Raw genomic sequence first — 24761 nt, forward strand, 5'->3', positions numbered from 1 at the left:
AATAATAATAATAATAATAATAATAGATTTAGTAAAGAATCTGCCAAACCAATTTTACTTACCAACAAGTGACATGATCACAACAACTAAATCAAATATGTTCCAGGCATTTGAGAAATAGTACTGCCTCAGAGCCATCAATTTCAGTACACATTCTGCAGTAAAGATGGCAACGAAGAGTATATTGATTTTACTAAGGATGTGAGCCTTTGTTTCACTTTGCTCATAGGTTTCCACCATCATGGTGATCATGTTAAGGCAGATGAGAATCATGATGACAACATCAAAGGCTTGGCATGTTACTATGTCAAAAAGGAACCCTTGGTATCTGTTCTAGAGGAAAAAAATACATCTGGCATGAGTTATAAAAGTAGGGAGTACTCATCTGTTCATGTTTCCAACAGCTCCAATTTTTACGTTGCAAAGTCACTCAACTATAGCGAAGTCACAGAAATTTAAGAAAAGCAGAATATAAAAATGACATTAAAAATCCCTTCTCATCCTGAATTTTAATCAGTTCCAAGGTGAATGTAAAATTCAACAAAATTTATACTGAGAACTTAATAAACATTTAACCTGTAAAATCTTTCAGTACAACTTTTTGGTAGGGAATTTACTCAGCACTGTCTGAGTATCAATATAAAGACAGCATAAATAATTCATATGCCATATATAAACTTACGCACTTTTCAGTAAATTACATTGCACTTTTGCAATGCATTTTCCTTTTGAAGTATTCAGACAGTCTTACCAGTGGTCTTGGAATGGGTTTTTGAGGTTTCTTGGATCCCAACTTTTTCATTGCATTGTAATATTTTTTCTGTTCTTCTGTCATAAAAATATCTTCCCCACCTAAGTATATAAAGAAATGTCGCTGTTATTTGATGAGAAAGCAGCATTATTGTAGTTACAAAGTCTAAAATGCTGGAAACTACCATTCTTTCCTTTTTCACATCTTGCTGGTACTAGCCCTTTTCATAATGTGCAAGTGTGTTCAACAAAACAGAGTGACACAAACCATGTGTTCACAGAGCAGAAGTCCTGGGGTGAAATTCAGATAGCTCAGAAGGCAGGAAAACAAAGGATCTACTGAAAACCTGGACAGGGATAAATCTTTCCCTGGCTTCCCACGTCCTGGTCTTGTTGAATATCCAAAATACTCATCAGAGCATCTCTACTAGACCATTTTCTAAATAACGAGTCTCCTGTCGTGTTCAGTTCCCCAAAAGGAGCAAAATCTTAAGTGGCTGCAAAGAAGATGTCATTGCCTTCAAAATGCTGGGAAAGAGCTAGGTCACAGGGGAAAAGAAAGGAGGAAGAAACTCACCCTGAGTGTTACATCTGCTAACCTAATTACTAAGGCTTTTGTAAATGCCAATAGAAATTTTAGATTCTGTGTACAGCAAGGACCTTGTTCTCTAAAGATAGCGTTGCTTGAGATATTGTGGGAGCACAAACAATATACTTATCTTTTTCTTTTGCTGGTTGAAGTTGTCAATAATAACCCCAACAAAGAGATTCAAGGTAAAGAAAGATCCAAAGATGATGAAGTTCACAAAGTAGAGATACATAAATAGACTGTGCTCCATTTGTGGCTGCTCATTTTTCTGCAAGAATGATAAGCAACATGAAAAATGACCAATAACAACATGGGCCCAATTCAGAGTAATCTTCATATTGCAGATCCTCTCGCAAACTGATTCCAGGAGGAACTAAGATTTACAGCCCTACTGCTAATTCTGACAAAATTGATATAGTTTAAAACTACCAATAGTGCGTAACACAAAATATTATATGTATACGATACTTTTGGAAGGGGAACTAAATAGTGGAAGAAAGTAACATTCATACCGTGACTACTAGACGCATCAAAATTCTAGGACCTCGTAGGGACATAATTGCTTGGATGCTGACTACTATCCCTTTTGAAATTAAACATGAATGTCACGAAATGATACGCCAAGCACAACCCCTGAGAGGTAACTAACCAGAAAATAGGCTCAAAATAATAGTAATACAAAGTGTTCATACTATGACAACTTGTTAATTTGATTTCTTTTACAATGTTTGTTTATATAGTTTCTGGCTAAACCATTGGAGAACAGGATAATTTAATTCATACTGGTATTCAACATATTTGCACTGAAAAACTTGTAGAGTAAAACTTAGTCTCTGACTACTGTTGAATGAGGTTTACTTTTAATTTAAATTTCTTTTTCTTTTTTTTTTTTTCACAAAAGCTGATTGTTGTGGGTTTTTTTTCCTTTTCAAACCTGACAAAATCTTACTATTGCAATTGACTGAGGTCCTACTAAAATCAAGAGAAACAATTCAGGAATTGGACATTCTTGACATGATTTTCACAAGCATTTCAGAAGCATCAGTTCTGCTTCTTCCAATAAGAACAGGAGCTGTAAGTTGCTCAGTACTTGAAAAATCAAGCAAACTATTTAGAAATCTAATTCAAAGCTCTTGCCACTAAAAATCTTGGCCTAGACGTGTTTTTTTTCTTAGCAGAAAACTCCTTCTATAGCTACTATGGTTAAAAACAAAACTAGAACAAAAAACCATAGTTCTTCAAATTGAAACACAAAAGAACTCCACTGAAACAAACAAACAAAAACATTTACATATGTGATTACTTTTAAAATTATTTGATTCCTTGGAATTCATGGTCAAATTAAGATAGCCTCTTAGTTTCAAGTTCTTTGCCTCCAAAGACATACCACTTTGTTCTGTGTAACATTGGATGATACTTCTGATAAGACAGCAAATGCGACTGGCAATACAAGCAGTAGGCAAAATAATACTAGTGATGCCTGACGATGTATTTTAAATAGTTGCTTAGCCACAATAGCTAGATTCTTGATGAAGCTTGTTTTGTATTTTGAAGTGAACTTTAAACTCTGTTACTGTAAAACATTCAGGTTTACTCCAAGCTTGAGTTTCATAAAGATGTGTGAAAGTAGGTGCCTCCACATGAGTGGGAACTCTCAATCCTCTCTTAGCTGATGGACATCCAGTTATTATTAGAGTCAATGTAGTATAAAGAGGTGCTCAGTTGAATAATATAGTCCATCTGCCTGGATCCGTGCAAAGCATGTGACACTGTCCCGCACAACATCCTTGTCTCTAAATTGGAGAGACGTGGATTTGACAGACGGACCCCTCAGTGGATAAGGAATTGGCTAGGTGGTCACACTCAAAGAGTCGTGGTCAACAGCTCAATGTCCTAGTGGAGACTGTGATGAGTGGTGTTCCTCAGGGGTCGATGCTGGGACTGGCGCTGTTCAACATCTTTGTCAGTGACATGGACGTGGGATTGAGTGCGCCCTCAGCAAGTTTACCAACACCAGCTGTGTGGTGCGGTGGACACACTGGAAGGAAGGGATGCCATCCAGAGGGACCTGGGCAGGCTGGAGAGGTGGGCCTGTGCGAACCTCATTAAGGTCAACAAGGCCAAGTGCAAGGTCCTGCACATGGGTCGGGGCAATCCCAGGCACAAATACAGGCTGGGCAGAGAATGGATTGAGAGCAGCTGCGAGGAGAAGGGCTTGGGGATGTTGGTAGAGGAGCAGATCAACATGATCCAGCAATGTGCACTTGCAGCTCGGAAAGCCAACCGCATTCTGGGCTGCATCACAAGCAGCGTGACCAGCAGGTCAAGGGAGGGGATTCTCCCCCTCTACTCCACTCTGGTGAGACCCCCCCTGCAGTACTGCCTTCAGCTCTGCGGATCCCAACACAAGAAGGACATGGACCTGTTGGAGCGAGTCCAGAGGAGGCCACAAAGATGATCTGAGGGCTGGAGCATCTCTCCTGTGAAGACAGGCTGAGAGAGTTGGGGTTGTTCATCCTGGAGAAGAGAAGGCTCTGGGGAGACCTTAGAGCAGCCCTTCCAGTACCTAAAGGGGCCGACAAGAAAGCTGGGGAGGGACTTTTGACAAAGGCATGGAGTGATAGGACAGGGGGCCATGGCTTTAAACTGGAAGAGGGAAGATTTAGACGAGATATTAGGAAGAAATTCTTCCCGGTGAGGGTGGTGAGGCAGTGGCACAGGTTGCCCAGAGAAGCTGTGGGTGCCCCATCCCTGGAAGTGTTCAAGGCCAGGTTGGATGAGGCTTTGAGCAACCTGGTCTGGTGGAAGGTGTCCCTGCCCATGGATGATCTTTAAGGTGCCTTCCAACCAAACCATTCTATGATAGATATCCTCAGTGAGCTGAAACGCTCCTTAGATCCCTCTGATCACATTGACTAGATCTCCATTAACCACAGAGAGTACTTGGAGGTGAACTCATACGGAGACGTTACACTATAGGTAACTGCATTTAAGTGGGTGGATCTAGAGTTTAATCCCTCTCCCCATTACAGCAGATTAGCTTTAGGATATTATGAGTCATTTGCAGATTAAACATTTCCATAAGCTGGTAAATATAATTACTGAAAAGACTTAGCACAGACTAACAGCAGATGTAGAAGTACAAAAATCATATACTTTTGCAGAAAGCAGTAGCATTAACAAAAACTATGGTTTGAATATAGTGACTGACCTCTCGTGAATCTACTGCCGCGTACATGATGTCCATCCAACCTTTAAATGTTGCCTAGAATGAGAGATTATAGAAAATGTGTTGGACTCTCAGGCTAAACGTCTTCACATAATTTGCAGTATCTGAATGACACTGACTGCAGTAAGAGCCTTTGGTATGGTGACACACACAAAGCACCAAGCTCTGACCTCAGGGAAAACTTGCCTCTGCTGTATCTGTGGCATTCTCAGCCTTATCAGGATGTGAAATCTTGCTAGTGTGGGACAGGACATTTTGTCCTAGGATACTGACAGAGCAAACTTTCATTAGCACGGTCTACTAAAGGCCTTACAACTCTTATGGCTGAACAAATTTGTATTTTGACAGATTAGGTCAGTATTTGCCCCAGATTTCCTTCTGAGATTGACTCAAGCTCTCATGCTCCTGAGCCTACTGGAGGCTGAATCACCACTTCTCCACCAGATGCTTACTTTATCGCCTGGAAAATCACAGCAGAGTCTAATTTGTTTCCCTTTTTCCATTTGTGTACGAACAGCATTGATGTTTGAACAGCCAGCCACAAAGGAAGAGCAAGCTGTATGACACCACTCTTTTCCATCACCCACAGAGATGAGTTCGAAGTTGACAGGACATCAAGTTCATCTGACATGGTGCTGGCTAGTGAAGGCAAGCAGCACTTACCACCTGAAGAAGAGCCAGGTAGCCAGAGCCAACGTTATCAAAGTTGACTTTAACATTGACCCAGAATATTTTTCCTGTGTTATTATACATTCTACAGTCTGTTATGTCATTGATTGAACTATTTAATTCTGAATCTTCTTCTGTCAGGTTGACACATTTCCCAAACTTCCCAGCAAACAGATTCACTCCCATGATGCTAAAGATGAGCCAGAAGATGAGGCAGACGAGTAGAACATTCATGATTGAAGGGATGGCTCCCACGAGGGCATTGACAACCACCTCGGATGAAATAGGAGAGGAAAAAACACACTTAAACCAAGATGGGCTCAGGTATTTGCTCAGTGCAATAAGCAGTCACTTAGTCATCTCAGCAAACAGAAACCTCATGTCTTCCATGTAAATACCGGTCATAGCTGGCCAGGATGCTTTGAACAAAGGTTCAGAGGTCCAAAATATCCCTTAGGCTTTCAAAGGAGTAGTTGATACTTTCTGGTCTGCTGTGTGCCACTACCACATAAGTACACTATAATGTAAGTCCATCCTCTTGATGACTTTCCCTTGGTTTTGGAGTGGGGGAAGTTTGGTTCTTTACTCATTTTAAACTTTTATCACATAAAATTTCTGAAGTATTCGTCCATAAGCACTAGTGCAGAGGACTGTATTATTAAGACTGTAGAAAGTTTTTAAAAGGACCAGTAATAACTGTCCACTAGTATTTTGCTAGATGTATTATTTTCAGTGGGTTATGAGCTAGGTACTTTTTCTGTGCTAAGTGCTGTACAATCACAGAAAATGTCCATGCAGGTTTTAAGTGCACACTAAGACATAACAGATTGCTTCACAAAATGGGGTAGTGTAAGGAAATGATGAGAATGCATCTTTGAGTTTCCTCAGTGAAGGCAGTAAACTGAGCTGTCAGGCAGTAAAGAAGTTGATGGACTAGAAGAAAAATGAAAAAGCTTTGTGAAGGTTTTTGGAGACCATGTCATACACATTCTGCATTACAAGACAGAAAGTATGAGGGTACCTGTTTCAAAATCTACCCTAGACATGGAAGTTTTGATACATGCTGTGAATTCATTTAATGCATTTTCACTCTACTTTCACTGTGACAAGTTTGCAATGAGAGACCTTTCAGCCTCACTTCCAGAAGATATCCAAAAGCAGTTTATATCTCAGCTGCCTTAAGGCTGCATGCCCATGCAAATGTGTGACAGCGATGCCACATGTATTTCTATCATTTGTCTTCACATACCAGAGTATATTCCATAGACCAGTCTTTTGCCCATGTACCACTGTGGTTATCATAGTGTTTCACATCAAAGTGTACAGATGTGTTCTGCACGTGGCTGAGGGAATCTTTTTCTGCATTTGGACAATGTTAGATTTGTAATTAAATGCAATTAATATTCAGCAGCTTCACATTGTTCCAGGTGCTCCTTTGATGGAAAAAGGCAGCAAATATTCTACAAACACTCCTGCTTTTTGAAAGAAGTTGTTTATTTGGAACAACAATTTGAGCAAAGTACCTCTTAATAGTCTACAGTTTTTGTAAATCAATCCACTAAAACTTGCAGAACAGAGGTGATTATTTCCTCTGAATTAGCTTGCCATCAGACTTCAAAAATTTTTGACTATTTCAGTAAGACAGAAACACAGGAATGACTGAGCAGCAAAGGAACAAATTTCTGCCTAGTGTAGTTTTAGTTTCAATGGCACTTAGGATCAATCACTCAAAGAAAGTCTATAAGGAGTAGCAGTCAAGTACTGAGGAGTGCAGCAAAGCCATCTAATAAAAATTCATTTTACAGGTCCTAAACGGAACTTGGAGTAGACATGTGAACTTCATGAAGACACAGTCATGAGTTACAAACCTGTTACGTGCTTATTAGTACTGATAAGCTTTAATTTGCAGTCAATCTTACCCTCATTCCCTCAAATCGTGACAATGCTCTTAGGGGTCTCAGAGCTCGGAGAGTTCTAAGAGATTTCATGGGGCCAAATGAACTGCCGAAGAGGTTTATTAAAGAAACCTGAATGAGAAGACAAAAGAAAGTATTAGCAATGTCCTGACGTCTGTTTCCTTTATTCTGGTTTAAAACAAACCAAACCAAACCCAAATCTCTCCATATTTTCAATGCCTGGAGTGCAATACCCTGGAACCAGCCTTAAAGAAGGTAAGAGTACTGTCTTAACTTTGCATCCAGAAAACTATCAGTGATTCTGCTACTATGTCCTGCATCAGGACCCATGTAGAAACACCAAAGGCAGAACTTACGTCTACAATGAGGAAGTCCAGCCAGCACCAGGCGTTGGTGAAATACTTCTTGAAGCCATAAGCCACCCATTTCAAGAGCATCTCCAGAACAAAGATGAAAGTGAACAATTTGTCAAGAAATGTCAACATATGTCTAATGCTTTTCCTCTCATTTATATGGATGTCTTCAAATGCCTGAAATCATAATATATAGATAAAGACCAAAAGTCAGAGATGAGCTTATAAAATGAAAGTCCAGCATCATTAAGACCCCTTCATCATTCAATATGTTTTACACAGAGCTAAACACCATCTTTTACTCAAATCTATGTCAGCTGGTACATGTGTAATTCTCCCTGTCCCATCTCTTTCTTTTTCTGTCAGCCCTGCAGACACATGCATCATGCACACTGGAATCCTAGGAGGAAAGCATATATTTTTAGAAATTTGTTTCGAGGAGTTTATATGCTGAAAAGAGCTAAGTACTATTATTTTCAAGTATTAAGAATCATTTCTGTGTTTTAATGATATAAAACCTCCTTTATATTTCACAACTGTGAAATAATTTTCTGAGAAAAATCCAGTATACAGCCAGAATAGAAACAGATTTTGAGAGCTATATATTTTTACCTCTGCTCATGTTTTCTTATAGTTTTTAATAATATGCATAATAGATTTGCAATAGTTACAATAGTGAATAAGTGACTGCTATGTGAAGCCTCTTCTTTTTTCTCCTGATGAGTTCAAAGACATTCACTGTGTTTTCTGCTACAAAAAAACTTCTCTGAGTGCAAATTAAAGCTAAAGATACTTCTAAATAAATACGTGAAACTATGCTACACTAACCAGGGCTCCGCTGCTCAGAAGAATCATGAATATGATAAAGGATTCAAACCAGGAGTGTTCAACAATCTGGTAGCACGTTTTTCTCAGATTCCACCATGTTTCTCCTCCAAACTTTTTGGCACTACCCACACAACAACGAAAGTATCGAACACAACCTGAAAGTGAGAGACAGCAATGAATGTAGGGAAGGAAAGTACACGCACGTGAAGGGTTGCTCAAGAAACTTCTGGGGACAGGGAAAAGTCAATGGTCACATTAACTGCATCACTGTTAGTTGCTTTTCATGCTTTGCCATGAGGAAAAAAAAAAAGGAAACATCTAATTTTGCCTTGTAACTCTTATTTATATACATATAAAGTAGATGAAGCTCCTTTGGACAACTTTCTGTTGTTTCAAGATATTTCTGAGACACTAGACATGCTCTCAATGACTTGCCTTTTGGGCACACAAAACTTCAGGGCCACAGGAAGAGTTTGATGTTACAAAAGCCTTTCTGAATTTCTGCACGCTGTTTGGAAAGCAGAGACTAGATACCGCGGAACAAAAAGGATTAAAGATAGAGAAGGTAAACAGTTGTCTTCAATATTGCAGCATTTTACCTTGCCTTGCAAGGTCTATTCATTTATTTCTTCCCTTCTGAATGCATGGTGTGGCTGATTTTATATCATAACCTGCAAGAATATGTCATATTCTATCTGACACATAGGCTCCATAAAAGGAGACATTTCCTTTCAAGCTCACTAGATTACTTATAAGAGATAATGATGCCAGGGCCACGTAAAGTGTCCTGACCACCCCATTACAAAATCCTGGATTTGATTATTTATTAATTTTGCCAAAAATTAGCTCACTTTGGTTAACATTTTCCTTGCTGTGTGCCCTATGCTATTTTTCATGTTTTCCTATTCATGTTTTCATTATGGCAAAGAAAAATGTCGGTCAGAATGCTTCTATCCTTTCCAAGCATGGAAAAAATAATGTATATATGTGTCATACATATACATGATATCTTATAAACATACTACATAGTATCATATATATAACTCATATATATTATAGGATAGAATATATGTAAAAAATTCTAATCATCTTTCTTTCATTTATCCCAGTTTCCCCAGTAATACGGATCTGGGATGTGAGATGAGGCAGGGAATGGCATTTGCACAAGATAGGGACATTTTTTTTTGTGCAGAAATCTGTGTTAGGTACAGATTTGCTGCACTTTCAGTTGAGTTCTCTAATGGTTTGGCGACAGCAGGCATGCTGCAGCCTAGGACTACAGAGCACAAAACAAGACATTTCATACTTCTTCTATGAAGCAGGGAAAGAAAAAAAAATAATAAAATAATCATTTTTATTTCTTTTGTTCTAGTGGCTGTACTGGCAAAAAAGCCATCAGTAAAGTAGTTTTGAAAAAAAAAAAAAACCACCACACTCTGTAGCTCAGAAAACTGATTTCTGTGTTATTAATGAAATATTTGTAGTTTTTTTCTGGAGAGATCAAACTGCAACATAGGTATGGTGGATCTCTCTCAGGATTTATGATGTATAACATCATAGTAAAAATATATATATTATTACTACACAGAGAATATTTTTATTCAGGTACAACACCTCTCTAGCTTCAAATAATTTCTACGTGCTTCACTATTATTGATTCAATCCTAAACCTGTGTATTAGAAGTTTCATTGACCCCAAAAGGGCACAGGAAAAAAAGGCCAGCTCTGCAGAGCAGGGCAATGAGGGGATGGGAGTAATTACAGACAGAATTGATTTATCATTGTTCTCATCAGACAAACTATCAAGGAAGCGGTGCCTGAATGGGAAGGCGGTGATGAGAGAAAGGCTCTGCCTTTGGGAGCAGAGAAGAAGAGCGTGCTCAGAGAGCTGCTGCTGGGCTCCACGTATGCAAGGGTGGAGAAGTCCTTCCTGATCATTTTTGGCATAGGGAAACTTGAATAGGCAGAAAACAAGAGAATTTAAGAAAACTTGAGGGTTGAGTGGAAATAGTGGTGGTCAGTCAGGTTGACTGGGTTGAGAAAATTGGAGCACCAGGACGAATTTTGCCACAGTTATAATTCATTTAATGTAACACACTTGGAAGAAACGAGCCTATAAACTGACTTGATACAGTTTATTCTCTCACAAATAACACTGAGAGTGCAGTGATTACACCTGACCTTCAGTAGTGACAGTTATTTGGGAAAAATCAAGAGCTATTTCTTTCCATCTTATGAAAACCACATATTGTTACACGTTAGGGTAGGAAGAATTCATGAAAGTACTGAACACATCCTGTAACAACTTGTAAAGCTAGATGTTGTGTGATGATTTGAGGAGGGATTCCCAGATTATCACCCTGTAGAAATTTCAACTTCATCCTAGCAGCTTCTCTCTGCTTAGTTTACTCTTTCATTTGTAACAGAAATTGTTCATGAAATGCTATTCAAGGAATAAACATTTATACTGTTGCAAAGCATTAACAAATCCAATGTGCTAAGTACTTTGTTTTAGTGCCCATTGTCAGGTGAGATCTGATCACCTACAATTCTCTTACGTTAAGCCCCAAAGTCACTTGGATGCTGTCCAATAGAGTTAAATGCATCTCACTTCACTATAACAATCTCATTTTGGGGGGATTGGATCTATGTCACTACCCAGGTCCCAGTTAGAAGCAACTGACTTTAAGGGGAAGGGGGTTTATTTTTCAGGTGTCATGATCTCTCTGTTGACTAGAAAGGGACAATGATTTGGACTATTTACCCAACTTCCAGATAACTAAAATTAACTGAAAATAATCTGACCCTATTGGCTCAGCATCTAAAGAAACAAGTCAGGTTTAGACTCCTTCACTTCACTCTAGTGAAACCATGAAAGCCTGACCTTCTGGAAAACATTTTTCTGGAGTCTTGAAGTCTTCAGCAAACTCTGGAATCTGTCTCAAAAGATCTTCAGGATTTGTCAGATCCACTGTGCTGCCTTCAGAAGAGCTGACACCATCAAACTACCAAGTAAAATAAGGTCAGGTATTAATTCTTTCTATATTCAGCTCCAAATTAATAAATTCATCCATGAACAAATAAAACTCAAAGGTAAAACTTGGCTATGTACTAATATTTCAAGTAGTGCTGGTAATGTAACAAAATTTCTGATTTTAAAAGTATATGAGCAATATCTGTCTACATGAACCAGATGCGACTGCCTAATAAGCTGGTAAATTGAAGAGCTTTTAAATTGCCTATAAGTATATGTAGTCCTCAAAGTCGGATAAACTACTTGGGTTAAAATCATGAAATCATAGCAAGATGGGTTCAAACAGGAGAACCAGATAAATATATCTGGTGTTGTATCAGGAACTGAACACCCATGACAGTATTTATGAAGTAGAAATTGGAATCACATCATATAGTCTCCAGTTACTAATCATTTTGCTATTCCATTACACCATATATAATGTATGATGAGTCAGCGGTTTGTTACAAATTACTTGCTCTATGCTTTTGTTCTTTTACATTCGCTTATTGCTGTTCTGTACTTTTTTGAATGTATTCTTTATTCAAAATTATTCTAAAAATATTTTTAATTAGTAACTACTATCTTTTTTGTAATAGTGAGAAACTAATTTAAAGTATTATGTTTCTTGAAACTGAGACACTTAGGACACAGACTTGCTGGAATTTCCCACTGGAAGTATATCTCTCTTTTAGTGCCTTTTTTTTTTCCTTGCTCTCCTTTTTTTGTGGACTCAGATTTCAATAAATGGAAAGTAGCAGAGAGAATTTTATAAAATTATTTATTTGAATCAAATTATTTTGTAGTTTTTCCATTTCCAAACACTCTCTTTCCTGTACATACATTTTTCTTAAAAATCAATAACTAAAACCCAGCACAGCTTCTATTTCATTCATAGGATTGTGGCTCTGTCATTAACCAATCAGACCGGCTACTGCAAGCCCCGAGGTGCTGCTGCCACTAAACTCCACTCCAGCAAATCCTTGAACAGAAACATACCCATGATTGACCAGTATTGGAAAGTCAATGCTGTAGGAAAAAAATCGTTACCTCTTTTTCTTCTGGTGATGATGGTTCAATCTTCCTATCCTTGCCTAGGTAAAGCACACTGAATTCTTCAGAGGAAAATCCTGATCCTTTACTCCAGCTGCCTGAATTTTTTCCTCTTTCTCCCCTTTGCCTCAGGTGATTTTCATCCTGAAAATAATCTGTGGATTAGAGGGGGATTCTTTTTCCTTTTTAGGGGGTGGACAAGTTGGAAGGGAAAGAAAGATAAGGCATGCATTTGATTTAGAATGGGACTCTCCAGACTGAAGTCATAAGATATGATTATTTTGAGTCTCTGATTTTACCTAAGGATAGAGAAAGGGAAATTTTTCCCAATGACATGCAGCAAACTAAGGAATTTTAGTGAACTAGTCAAAAGTTAAGTGAGAATTTTTACACAGGAATTTAGATGGAAACTTAAGGTGGGAAATCCTGAGACCAGAACAGCAATCTTCTATAGGCCAAATGGTACTGAAGAATTCAGAGAACACAAAGAAATAGGATAATGTATACTATCATATAAGAAACATGACCTTAATAGAGCCACTCCATACTTAATCCTTCTGACTTCTTCTAATAATTACTACATTTTACACACAGCAATGATAAATACAAAGAAGAGACCTGAGCTATAATTTCATATTATGAGTCCATGATAATGTTCTTTATGCAGAACATACATTTTCGTTCTGTTATGTAAATAACGTCAAAATAGTTGGCATTATTCACATAAATTTTTTACATAAAAATTCCAAGTTCACCAAGGACTGCCACAATTATCTACAGACAATCAACGGGCTATGTAGTTACCTGCATGTAACAAAATGTGTCAGCTAGGAATTCCTGAAGCAAACCCAACAATTTATGGTCTTTCTTTTAAGACCATGAAAGAATCTTGATTTTAAAAGGCTCCAAGTCATAATTTACTCTCACTCTAAGCATTTGCACTCTTTGTACTTTTGGTTCTAGTTCAAAATTTGGTAACTCTCTGGAAACGGATCAATATATGCCACCCTGTTCCGCTAGACACAGTCTTCTACCATACATGCGTCTCTCAGTATACATATGATTCTACTGTTCCCACACAAATAAAGAAATTAATTACCTGTTTGCTGTATTCTGTGTCTGTAAATGTGCTGAGTTTATCGTCATCTTCAAAACCCTCACTTGTATTCTCTGCCTCAGCAATCGGGACACAAACAAATATGTTGGGATTGGTAATAAAATCTTCATGACCTAAGCATTTGTCCTCATTTTTCTCAGCCCATTCGTTATTGTAATTCTCTTTACGATTTTTTATTTCTTCACACTTGAACCCAAGTTGGTTCTGTGCAGTGAAATTGATTTTCTTCCTGTGCACTTTCCTTATATGTCTGAGCTTTCCACAGCAAGTATCCCAAGTAACGCTCTTCACAAAGCGAAATCCCTTGTGAATCCGAGTAAAGGCAATCTGAAGATTGTTCATCTCTCCATCATCCTCTGCTGTTTGGAGACAGTCAGCACTGAAGGAATTCAGCAGTAGTGCAATGAAAAGGTTGAGAACCTGAAAGTCATTGAAATAACAATAAAATTAAAGTCAGGAGAGCAGTATTCAAAAATCTAAATTCTAACTTTGAAGAACACAGAAACTATCAAAGTTCAGGCTTACTGAGCAAACCAAAACAAGGTAATAATGAAATTACTATGAGTGATCACTGGTTGATGAAGTAAACTTCTCTCTCAGGAAGTTCAATGTTCCCATGACCCTCTTCCTCTAAAAAGTTATTTAAAATAGTAGCTAAACCAGATCTGTACACACCAAATGCATTATTTAGCCAAAACAATTTTTCAAAGGTCAGTGTACTAACAAAGATTATGGTCATGGCTTGTCAGTTTAATAATGTCTCTTCCTTTTTCAACCTAAAATTAAATCAGGCCTCCTCTGTGGAGGTACTTCCAAAATCTTGTGAGATCAGATTCAGGCCCGCCAATTGCATCAAATCTGCAACATTACCACAAAAAAATCAGGAGAAGCTCAAACTGAGGTTTCCTCCCTGCTTTTAAGTGCATTTAAATAGAAGAATTTATAAATCTCATTTATTTTTTTTTTTAAGGAATGGGAGAAATTCTTTTTCCTAATGTTTCAGTTTGGGATGGGATCTATGTATCTTACTTTTTATTGGATCAATTGGATCAAAACCGGGCAGATAGCACCCCTGAGTCATCCAGGGACCACAGTCAGTGGAGAACATTAACCTTCCAGAACCCAATTCATCCCATCTGTCTTAGTTATTGAGCTTAGGTTGGAATAAATCTGACTCTCCGATACCTCTCGGTTTCCTTTGGTAATAAGAAAGTCTAGGTAAGGAGCATAGGCTAAACACCTAATTGTTTGATAGTTAACATTATGTGATATGAATATCACTCACAGCATTTCATCACTGAAATCAATCATTGCAGTGTAGAACAGGCACGATTTTAAACGTGTGGATTTGGGATTCAGAACAGGTATTTCCCATAAAGGGCTGCCTACCATTAATTCTTTTCAGCTGTTTCTTAAATTAAGGGAAGGTTGGTATGTGAATGATACTGAGAACGGCATGAGAAACAAAGCTGCTGAAAAAAAGATTATGATCTGGGCAATAAGAAATAACAGAACAGGGCCAGGAAGGCAGCCTGCCCCTGACGCCCCAGCGCGGTGTGCAAGGCTCTGCAGAGTGTGCCATAGCAGGATCTAGCTCTTGGGTGTAAACATACTTAGAGATGATTAAAGAAAATTCTGATTTCAGTCATAGGAGTGTAGATTCTGCCATTTGCTGGTAAAGAATTCAATACTTGCACGACATTTTTAAAAAAAGGCTTTTTTAAAAATTGATTTACAAAGGGACTTAAGCACTTAGCTCCATTAATTCAAGCAGGTAAATCATAAGCCTTACTGATCATTTACATCCAAATCCCAAGATGTGAAGAAACATAGTTGCCTGTATTATATTTACTACAAAGATATTCCTCGTCACATTGCTACATGAAAAGGTCAAGTGATGCTGTATACAAAGCACACAAAATGTGAAAAAATGGACAGTGGCTCAAATATGAAAGGCAAAAGAGGTTTTTGCAGACTATAACACACACAGGTAACTTTTCCACCTGTGTTTAGGGAAACTACCTTTGGTTGACAAAATGGCAATTAAATAGATTCTACCATAGACAGGATGAAGAGTAGAAAATAGTGGAAAACTCACCACTAAATTTCCTATCACCATGACCAGCAGAAAGACAAGCAGGCACAGAGGTTGTTCAGCAACCACCATGCAGTCCCACATGGTCTCAATCCATTCTCCACACAGAATTCGGAAAACAACAAGGAATGAGTGGAAGAAATCCATCATGTGCCAGCGTGGCTTGCCATTTTTGTTTATTTTATGACTGTTCTCCCCATAGCTTTTCCCAAAAAGTTGCACCCCTACTATAGCAAAAATGAAAACAATGATTGCCAGGACAAGGGTCAGATTACTCAGTGCTCCCAGGGAGTTACCAATTATTTTAATTAGAGTATTTAAAGTTGGCCAGGACTTTGCCAGCTTGAAGACCCTCAGCTGTGTAGAAACAAAAAAAAAACACCATAGTGTTAGAGATTGGTAGAGATAACCCATATTTGCACCATTAAAATCCTGGAAAAAAAACATTTTACAGATATTCTGAACTATTCCAGCAATGTAATATTTGTAGCATTGTGACGCTAACACTTTTTAAAAAGTATTTATAGATTTGTTTTTTTAAATTTTTTTTTTTTTTCTTTTTAACCATGCGACGTTGCAGACATAAACTAACTGCCTCATAAAGGACCAGGCTAACTTGAGTCCCTGGTAAGAGTTTGATCCACACAAGCAGGTATCCATACAATGTGCATGATGTGGATTATGATGCCTAACTTACATGTAACACAAAGGACCAAAGCTGGGAGACCGGCTGCTATACTGCTATAAAAGGAGTCTATCTTTTGGTAAAGAAACCTCAGCCAGTCCACGGTATATGATATGCATACCTTAACATCATTTCATGTTTATTTTCAAGTATTGTTTTTTCTGTATTTGTACCCTGACACTTTTTCCTAAGTTTCTTGTGCTAGTTTTTAATTTTTGACACCAGTTTCATAACATCTACTCTGAAATATTTTTTCCTCTGATTATTTCTTGGTATATTCAGAAGAAATATATATGTCATCAAATTCTGACTCTAACATCACAAGGAGTTTCAGAGTGTGTTTCCTATTCCTAGTGCCAAGAGGAGGAAAAAAGAAATTTAATAATAATAATTTCCTGCATCCTAACTGCAGACAACAGAAGTATTCTCTGTTATATTCACATCAAGTTTTATACAACTGAGTAAGCGTGAGGCGTTACCAGTCTGAAGGATCGTAAAACTGACAGGGTTCCTCCTTTTCGCCTTTCTTTCTTGCCTTTGTGTCTGGGTAAACTCAGTTCAATTAGACTCAGTGTGACAATTACACTGTCAAAAATATTCCAGTGCTGCTGAAAATAATAATAGGGATCTAGAGCGATGATTTTTAAGATCATTTCTGCAGTGAAGATTCCTGTAAAAACCTGTGACAAAGAAATAGTAGCATCAGCCTAAAAGTAGCCACAAATTTATCTTATATTTAGATCTTATTTCCACAACTAATGTTCACAAACAGGTCAACAAAACCCATTTTTATGAACTTCTAATGTACTTCCAATTAAAATGGGAGAATTGTTTTCTGCCTTCTCAGGAGTGTGTTAGAAGCATATCAATAAAATCTGGGAATTGTCTACACTAGAAATTTAGAGTTTATAAATGCAGAGCTTGCTACTCTTTAATTTTTACAGTTACTCTTTATGTCTACAGTGAAAATATCCATCAATCAATCCTTGGTATAAAATGTCACATAGCTGAGAATTTGCTTACCAAGTTGCCTATATTAAGCATCAATTTAAAATTATCTGACATATTATTGTGCTCCAGTGCCATGAACAAAGTGTTCATCACAATGCAAACAGTGATGGTGAGATCGATAAAAGGATCCTTTATGAAAGCAGCCACTTTTTTCTTAATTCTCAGCCAAAGCGGACAACAGTCCCAAATTAGATACTTCAAAGCAAAATCTTTCAGGCATGGCGGGCATCTCCGCTGAGATTCTTCAAGTTCTAAATGCAAAAGAAAACCCCACTATAATTAAACAGTTATCACTGAGCAAGATGGTGAAATAACAACTTCAAGTATTCAAAAGACCAGAGAAGAAAAAGGAAGCCCCACACCTCACACAGAGCCCTAAAGCTTCCTTGCACTTTATACCATTCCTTTAGTCCCTACATCAGCTAATAAATATGAAGACAAAATTCAGAGAAAATTCGATTCAATATGCATTCATATGAACTTACTTCAAAAGCCTCTGGATCGGGTTTTATTTGCCTTAGACTCAGACTTGCACTACAATCCTCTGGCTAAATGCAGATATTTATGATGTAGAGGCCACACCACAGCTTCTAACACTCTTGTAGGTCAATATAGCAGGTAAGGCACTTTTGGCCTTATCCTTACATCAATGTCTAGAACACTGGCTGCATCACACTCAACATCTTTTTGACTCTTAAGAAAGTCTAGAGAGTCAATGGCAGCTACAGGAATTCTGACTAGAGGTGAGGCAAATCCAAGCAACAGTGCCTGAAATTTGGCCTTAGGCCACTTCTACTGGAAAGGTCATGCCTACCATTTTCCAGCTAATGCAAGCTGCCACACCTCTCCATTTTCTATAAATAAAACATGGGATAGAAGCTGTTCTGGCTTTGTCATTTACATCCTTTTGATCAAATATAAATCTCATAGCCTTTCTCCATCATCAATATTAAGAAGTCCTCCAAAATACTTTTGACTCTGCTGAAGTCCTGTGCAAATTCATGGACAAACTGGAGCTTACTTAAAGCTAAATGAAAGCACAGTAGGAATTATTAGTAATCTGGTTTTCAGGCACCTGAAAATTTTTCAGAGATCAGATGAGCTGGATCTGACTCCTATCCCTTTCTTAGTTGGACCTGTCCTTATTTCTTCCCACTGTTTAGTTTTCCTTTCTTCTCCTTCAGGCTCAAGTCTCAGATTCCACCCTACACTGCTTATTCCAGCATGATCGTCTTGACTCAACCCCACTCCAGGTCCGGCTCTTATCTTCTGTTCTTCCAGATCAAATGGCTTCTTTTTTATGTATACAACGTGGATACAGCAGAACTGGTGTTCAGGTCCAAGCAAAGACCTTTCCTTCTCCCCTTTCTGATGCCTGTTCTCAGGTTAATCCACAGCCATTTAGAGCTGCAAGTCCTGTTCCATCCCAGTTCACAGCTGAAAGCGTGCAACAAAACCCAGACCTTCGGTGAATTACACTGCAAAGCAAGGCTCTACTGGATGTGTTGTAACTGTGATTCTCCCAAGAAAAATTTTTAAAAATTTAAGAAAAGGGACCTCCCTTCCACAACAGTACCCCCCTGGCCACGCTTGTGGTGCAAGAACTGTTGATAGAGCTCCTCAACAGGGACAAAACAAAACAAAGCAAGATTTCCTCATCCTGAACAACCTGGGCTGAAAGTTTTCAGTAAGATCTGCAACAAAACTATCAGTCATCAAAATAACTGTCAGTAATAAAAGCCCCCCCAAAAAATCACAGGGAAAGGTAAGATAAAGGAGTAAAATAGTGAGGTTAAGTATTAAAAACCCAGGAATTGCCGCAATTGATTTTGCTTTCATAATCTTATTGTTGTATTCTGCATGCCTATGTCTCTACCAGTGTCATATCACAAGTCCCAGAGTCAGGAGAAGAAAACAGTACCCCAGTCCCACACCTCAGATGCTAGAGAGACTCCTTACACCCTCTCTCACTCCAATCCCCTTCACTGTCTGTCCTACAAAACAAGATCTTACATTAGGCAAAGGATGCATTCTAGTACATAAAGACTGTATCATAATGCAGTTCTTCTTTTAAAAAGCCAAATTAACAATGACATTCCTAACTACACGCCTACAAATCTCTATTAACCTTTAAGTTATGTATTGACATTTTCGTCTTTCATGCCAGTATTACCTTAGGATTGAAATAAGCATAATGAGGAACCACTTACCCTCCAAGACACTAGTAATTATGCTGACTGCACTTGCTGCCCTTTGTCGCTGAAGTGCCTCGTTAAAGTACTCCACTGACAGATGAGGAGGCATATGCATCATGCTGCTCTCATCATTTACAGCTGCCTGCTTAAAGAAGTAAACACGATTAGGTAGATACCACAGGAATAAAATGAAGTAGGATGTGGTGATGGGTAACTATGGAAGTTAATAGGAACAGTGACATGCAGCCAAATAAATGTACTTTTTTACAAGATGTAATAGATGTTGAGAACGAAGGTCCTACTCTTCAGTAATAACGCTGCAGTAAATGGACCCTGCAAGCACATAATAGCAACGGGGCAAGTACAAACCTTGGAAATAAGCATATGAGTGGAACTAGGCCTGAGAAATATTCCAGAGACTAAAGGAAAAGGAGAGAGATGAGGGATAAACCGGTAGAAAAGCATCTCTACCCACTTGGAGAATTTACAGACAAAGCTTCTGCATGATGCTAAAGGTGCTATGAAGGAGAAAGAAATTACAGGCACTGCTCAAAATGACCCCCCTGGAGGGTATGGGATAAAAAGTCTCTTTGGTGACTTGTAATTCCAGCACAAGGAACCTTCAAAACTATGTTAGTACAAATTGGTAATAGCAGAAAAATAGGGTTTATGACAGGAATGATGAAGTCTAGTTTTCAGGAACTCATCAGAATATTAAAAAGCACTTTCTACTGACAACTTACAAACTTCCCACATCAGTATACTTCATTTCACATCACTGTTTGCCATTACACTGAAACTCTGAAGACAAGAAAAACCTGCCACTTACAGAGCAACCATAATATGAAGTATGTATTTAAAATAATATCTTTTCCTTACCAGATTCCCCTTTCCCAGGTCTTCTATTACCGGTGGAAGCATTACTCCATCAGAAGACACTGGATCTAGACTGTGCACCCTGCTTCTTCCCCCTCCCACCGCCGAAATCATGCCGTTGCAGTCATCCACGCTAGCCCATTTGCTGCTCTGCATGCAGTTTGGGGTAGCAGGCCGAGAGCTGTGGCTCATTTGACTTTGCAAGCTGGAACGTCTTCCCATCCGTGTGATTGACAGTGACTGACACTGGATTGCATGTTCCCCAGCACTGTGGGTTTCCTCATCACCAAAATCCATTCTGGAATCAACTTCTAAAGCAGGTATTTGGAAATTGAACACGCTCCCGTGGCTAAGTCTGCGTTTCGCCTGATTTGAGTTCGGACCGTACACCAGGCCAAGGAAAGACTAAAAGTCCAGTAAAAGAAATAAAGAGAGAATGCCATAATATCACAGAGAAAATTTTTGGAAGCAATAAATGTTCAGAGTTTCGTAACATTTCCTATCAATCATTGCAAGTCCAAAACACTTACTTGATTTAGATTTTTTCAGGGAGGATTATGCTTAGATTTTAAAAGGCAGATAATAATGATGAGAATGATGGCATACAAGTTAAATTCTGATAGTCATTCACTTTTTTTCTATTTCTCAATGTTATAGAAAATGTATTTTAACAGTTATTATAACTTTCCTTCTGTCCTTCATTTGTAATATTTCCTTTTCAAATTAATTTTTACATATAATTCTTCCTTATCCCAAAAGTTTGTTTATTTTAAAGACTTAAGAGTTATCAGTGTTTCTAATGGGATTTGGTTTGTGTTTTCAAGCAATTTATTTTAGTATTAAAATTGGAAAAGTTGTAAGGATCTCAGATTCAGACAATAGATTACCAACTTTCGTTGACTGTCTGTGGACTGTGACTTGGGGAATTGTTCTTCTTCATTATCTTCTATCCCCAAGGACTTATTTCTCTTTTGCCTATTGCTTCTTTCTTTTATTTCTTTGGTAGACAGAGAAGAGGCTTCAAAGGAGCTAATTGACTGGATATCAATTCCTTTAATAGCCAATGACTGAAATTAAAATAAAAACATGGATGATATTTTTGCTGCGTACTTTGAATATGAGCAGAAAGAAAACACTTCTGTGCTCTATATTATTTCCTCTCAATAACTTGTGTTTCACAAAACTCATTAAAAATCTTTCAATATGTGGTAACAATAAAAGAAAGAGAGAAATTCCCCAACATACGGAGCACTGAACAATTTGCTATTTGCAGTGTGTTACATGATCGCATGCATTGGGCCTGCCAGGGGCAAAATAATCACTTTATAGCTCCTATTCCTCCATATGGCAGATTTTCTTACAATAAAAATACTCAGTTTGAAAATAATGCTGTAGAATATACCCTTTTCCCCAAATAAATGCTCAAACAGTACTAAAAATCTGTTTTTCCATTGGGGGTCCTTGGGACTGTATTCAGACTGTGGTTGACTTCCCATCATATATTGAACTTAGGACAATGTTTTCAAAACTCAAGAGTATTTTGCTCCAGAAACTTCTAAGCCATTTAAGTTACCAAGAGACTTTTCATTCAATGACAAAAGGTTTTGGCTCAGATGTTAATGCAGTTGATCAACAGAATTACTGTGTATTTCTTTGCTCAGCAGCCCACAGAGATAAAATAGAAGAAAAATTTAAAAACACCTGCATTTTCTTTTAGAGGCTGCTAGCTGATAGAAAGTTACATTTTCCAGATTTTAAAATACTGTTTTTCTTACCGTAACAGCAGCCTTTAATGCTCATTATCCACAACAAAATTCATTGTTTCCCAGGAAAAATATACAGTTGAACTAGGAATTGCTCCTGTAGCTCTAGCAAACACTACTTTCAATAAGTTATCACTTGCTCCTTTTCCTATGAGTGACTACTATTTACAGTTGTACACAAGGAGTGATGCTTTTTCTTACGTGACTGACAACAGAACATTGAGACTAATGCTTTCAAGGTAATAATTTACATACTTCCTGCTCCTTCTGTAATAATTCCATGGCTTCCCGAAATTTCCTTTCCTTTGCCTCCGTTTCAGCAATGGTGGCCTTGTTCTGGTCTTCATATGCCATGGTTACTACAGCCAGAATCAAGTTGACTAGATAAAATGAGCCCAGAAAGATGACCAGCATGAAGAAGAGCATATACACCTTCCCAGATGCTCTGAGGGTCTGTAAGCAACACACCCCAGAGGTAAAAATTACCATAAAAGATACCAAATAGGCTTTCATCGAGTCTCTGAAATTCTTTAGAAGCACTCATCTTCCCAGACACAATGCTTTAGGAAGCTTAAATGAAAATATACCTTCCTTGGCCCTTCTTCCCCCTCTTTCTCACGCTTCATACACTATCACCTGTGAATCACTGATCATATACCCCATGAGGATGACTGAGGAGGCATTGTTTTTTGAAGGTATATTTTTGAAGTACAATACAAGACCCTTTTAGCACTTTTTTTTTAAGTCCCTAAACCAGCAGACTGATAGGGCTATTGCTGGGAAGTACTTCATCATCCCTTTTCTAGCAGTCACAGCTTGGGGGAAGGGAGAAGGGAGGATGTGGGTTCAACGACTTGGAGCTATTGCTTTTATTTGAGGTTTCTTGTCCTCTCTACACATTTTCTGCTTTGGCTATTGCTCTCCCTGGAAAACCAGTTCTGAATTATGCACAAAGCTGGTACCTGCTGGTACAGACGCTCCCAGTAGTCCTGGGTCATCAGGCGGAATAAGGAAAGGAAAGCCCAGCCAAATGTATCAAAACTAGTGAAACCATAATCAGGATTTGGCCCAATTTTCAAGCATACATAGTCTGGAGGACAGATCCTAGAAGTAATAATAGAAAGCGGAGCTCTTTTTACCATGCCAATTTCAAGAAAAACTTCATCTTATGTGAGAGTTCTGATTATTACTCAGCTCTGCATTTCATTAGGTTGCAAACTAATTTTCTACTCCAGGGCTGGAAAGTTGGATGGAAAAAGCAGCACCCACAACCCAGCAACAAAGGAAGAAGACAGGCTGGAGTAGACCATCAACCCAGGACAACTCTCTCATCGCCTTATCCCCTGCCCCTCATTGCAATGTAGCCGCATCTCCCTCCTTGCCCAAACCCACCCTCCAAAATCGATGTTTTGTTTTTCCATTTTAACACACATGAGCCTTCACAGAGAGGATCATGTCTGTCCTGTGCTGTATCTGAGATCTTCCGTGTTTTCAGTTCTCTCATACATCCATGGAGAAGAGAAAGTCAGCACTTCTGGAAAGGCTCAAAGGAATTTAGACCTGAATAAGACAACTGGAGGTTCATGCTTCATTCCCTACAAGTATTAAATTATCTGTTTACTATATTTTGTTGTCTGTGTTCCTGTTTCTGCATTCAAGGAAAGCTTGGAATTTCTGCTTTTGTCTCATATGACTCAGCGACTATAGAAGCACTGAGGCAGAGAAAACTCCCAAGAAATATTTTTAAGTGCACTTACCCAGCACCAGGACCACACAGCAAAATATCCGAGGTACCTTCTTTCTTAGCGAAGTATGCTATAAAAAAGGGAAAAAGAATAAAAGCAAAGCACTTTATAGACTGAATCCTCTATCCTTTGATATGATTTATGGTGAGTAATCAGTGATCTGTAAGCGCATGTGCACACACATAGGCAGGTTTACCATACTCACAGTAACCGCACCAGATTGCAAAGTGTCCTGTCTGCATTTATAAACATGCATATGTGTATGCACAAATTTCAGACTGAAGGCAGCCCTTAAAACAGAATTTTAAAAATTATTATCACTTTGGCCACATCTGTACAAAGGAAATGAATTGGGGGGCACAGACTCAAGCACAGTCTCTGGTTTGGTAATCATTAGCACAAACTCTGGCACAGTTTTGGCCCGTAGCAATTAACCTTCTCCAGGACAGCGTACAAACGTCATTTGGAGTGGCATAGACCGGTTCTGTTTTCAAAGAGCAGTAAAAAACAAAGGCCTGTTTTGAGGAGGAAGACAGAGTGTTTGGGTGTGTGGATGTATACCGTGCCATGTCACTACTCTGCTAAGCCAGGCAGCAGGTCCTAACCCTGCTTAGCTGAGAAATACACATTTCTCTGTTAGGATGCTGGAGCTGTGCCCTTTTTGGTCTCTTCCCTTATTTCTTTCAGCATGATTCACTCTGATGCCTGAGCTAGCAGCAGACCAAAAGTAATAGCTTTAGTGCTAATAGCTAATTAGCCCCATTAAGATGTTGGTATATTATCCCAGATGCAAGGGAAGTCTTATGTCTTCCTGGTGCTTCTCAAACCTCAGCTGTGCTCATCAGGTAAGTCAGCATGATTCAGAGCCAGCAGG

The 24761-nt window shown here is 38.5% G+C and overlaps 1 protein-coding gene across 1 annotated transcript in view; it reads right to left on the reverse strand.

The window, feature by feature from the left end:
• Window positions 1-62: 62 nt before the first annotated feature.
• LOC104158330 (sodium channel protein type 5 subunit alpha-like) overlaps window positions 63-24761 on the reverse strand; it is a gene marked incomplete at its 3' end in the record, with an annotated part of 33220 nt that continues 8521 nt past the window's right edge. Inside the window, exons 7-25 of the mRNA XM_009695947.1 lie at window positions 23900-23957; window positions 23105-23246; window positions 22398-22595; window positions 21267-21446; window positions 19519-19645; window positions 17321-17559; window positions 16777-16977; window positions 15616-15969; window positions 13500-13937; window positions 12398-12544; window positions 11219-11339; window positions 8335-8489; window positions 7510-7683; window positions 7157-7264; window positions 5232-5510; window positions 4551-4604; window positions 1466-1607; window positions 752-852; window positions 63-333 (exon numbers count right to left, since the gene is read on the reverse strand). Coding sequence (XP_009694249.1) covers window positions 63-333; window positions 752-852; window positions 1466-1607; window positions 4551-4604; window positions 5232-5510; window positions 7157-7264; window positions 7510-7683; window positions 8335-8489; window positions 11219-11339; window positions 12398-12544; window positions 13500-13937; window positions 15616-15969; window positions 16777-16977; window positions 17321-17559; window positions 19519-19645; window positions 21267-21446; window positions 22398-22595; window positions 23105-23246; window positions 23900-23957 — 3489 coding nt within the window. The remainder of the gene's footprint in view (window positions 334-751; window positions 853-1465; window positions 1608-4550; window positions 4605-5231; window positions 5511-7156; window positions 7265-7509; window positions 7684-8334; window positions 8490-11218; window positions 11340-12397; window positions 12545-13499; window positions 13938-15615; window positions 15970-16776; window positions 16978-17320; window positions 17560-19518; window positions 19646-21266; window positions 21447-22397; window positions 22596-23104; window positions 23247-23899; window positions 23958-24761) is intronic.

This window comes from Cariama cristata, unplaced genomic scaffold, assembly GCF_000690535.1.
Source record: "Cariama cristata isolate BGI_N322 unplaced genomic scaffold, ASM69053v1 scaffold6412, whole genome shotgun sequence".
Taxonomy (NCBI): Eukaryota; Metazoa; Chordata; class Aves; order Cariamiformes; family Cariamidae; genus Cariama; species Cariama cristata.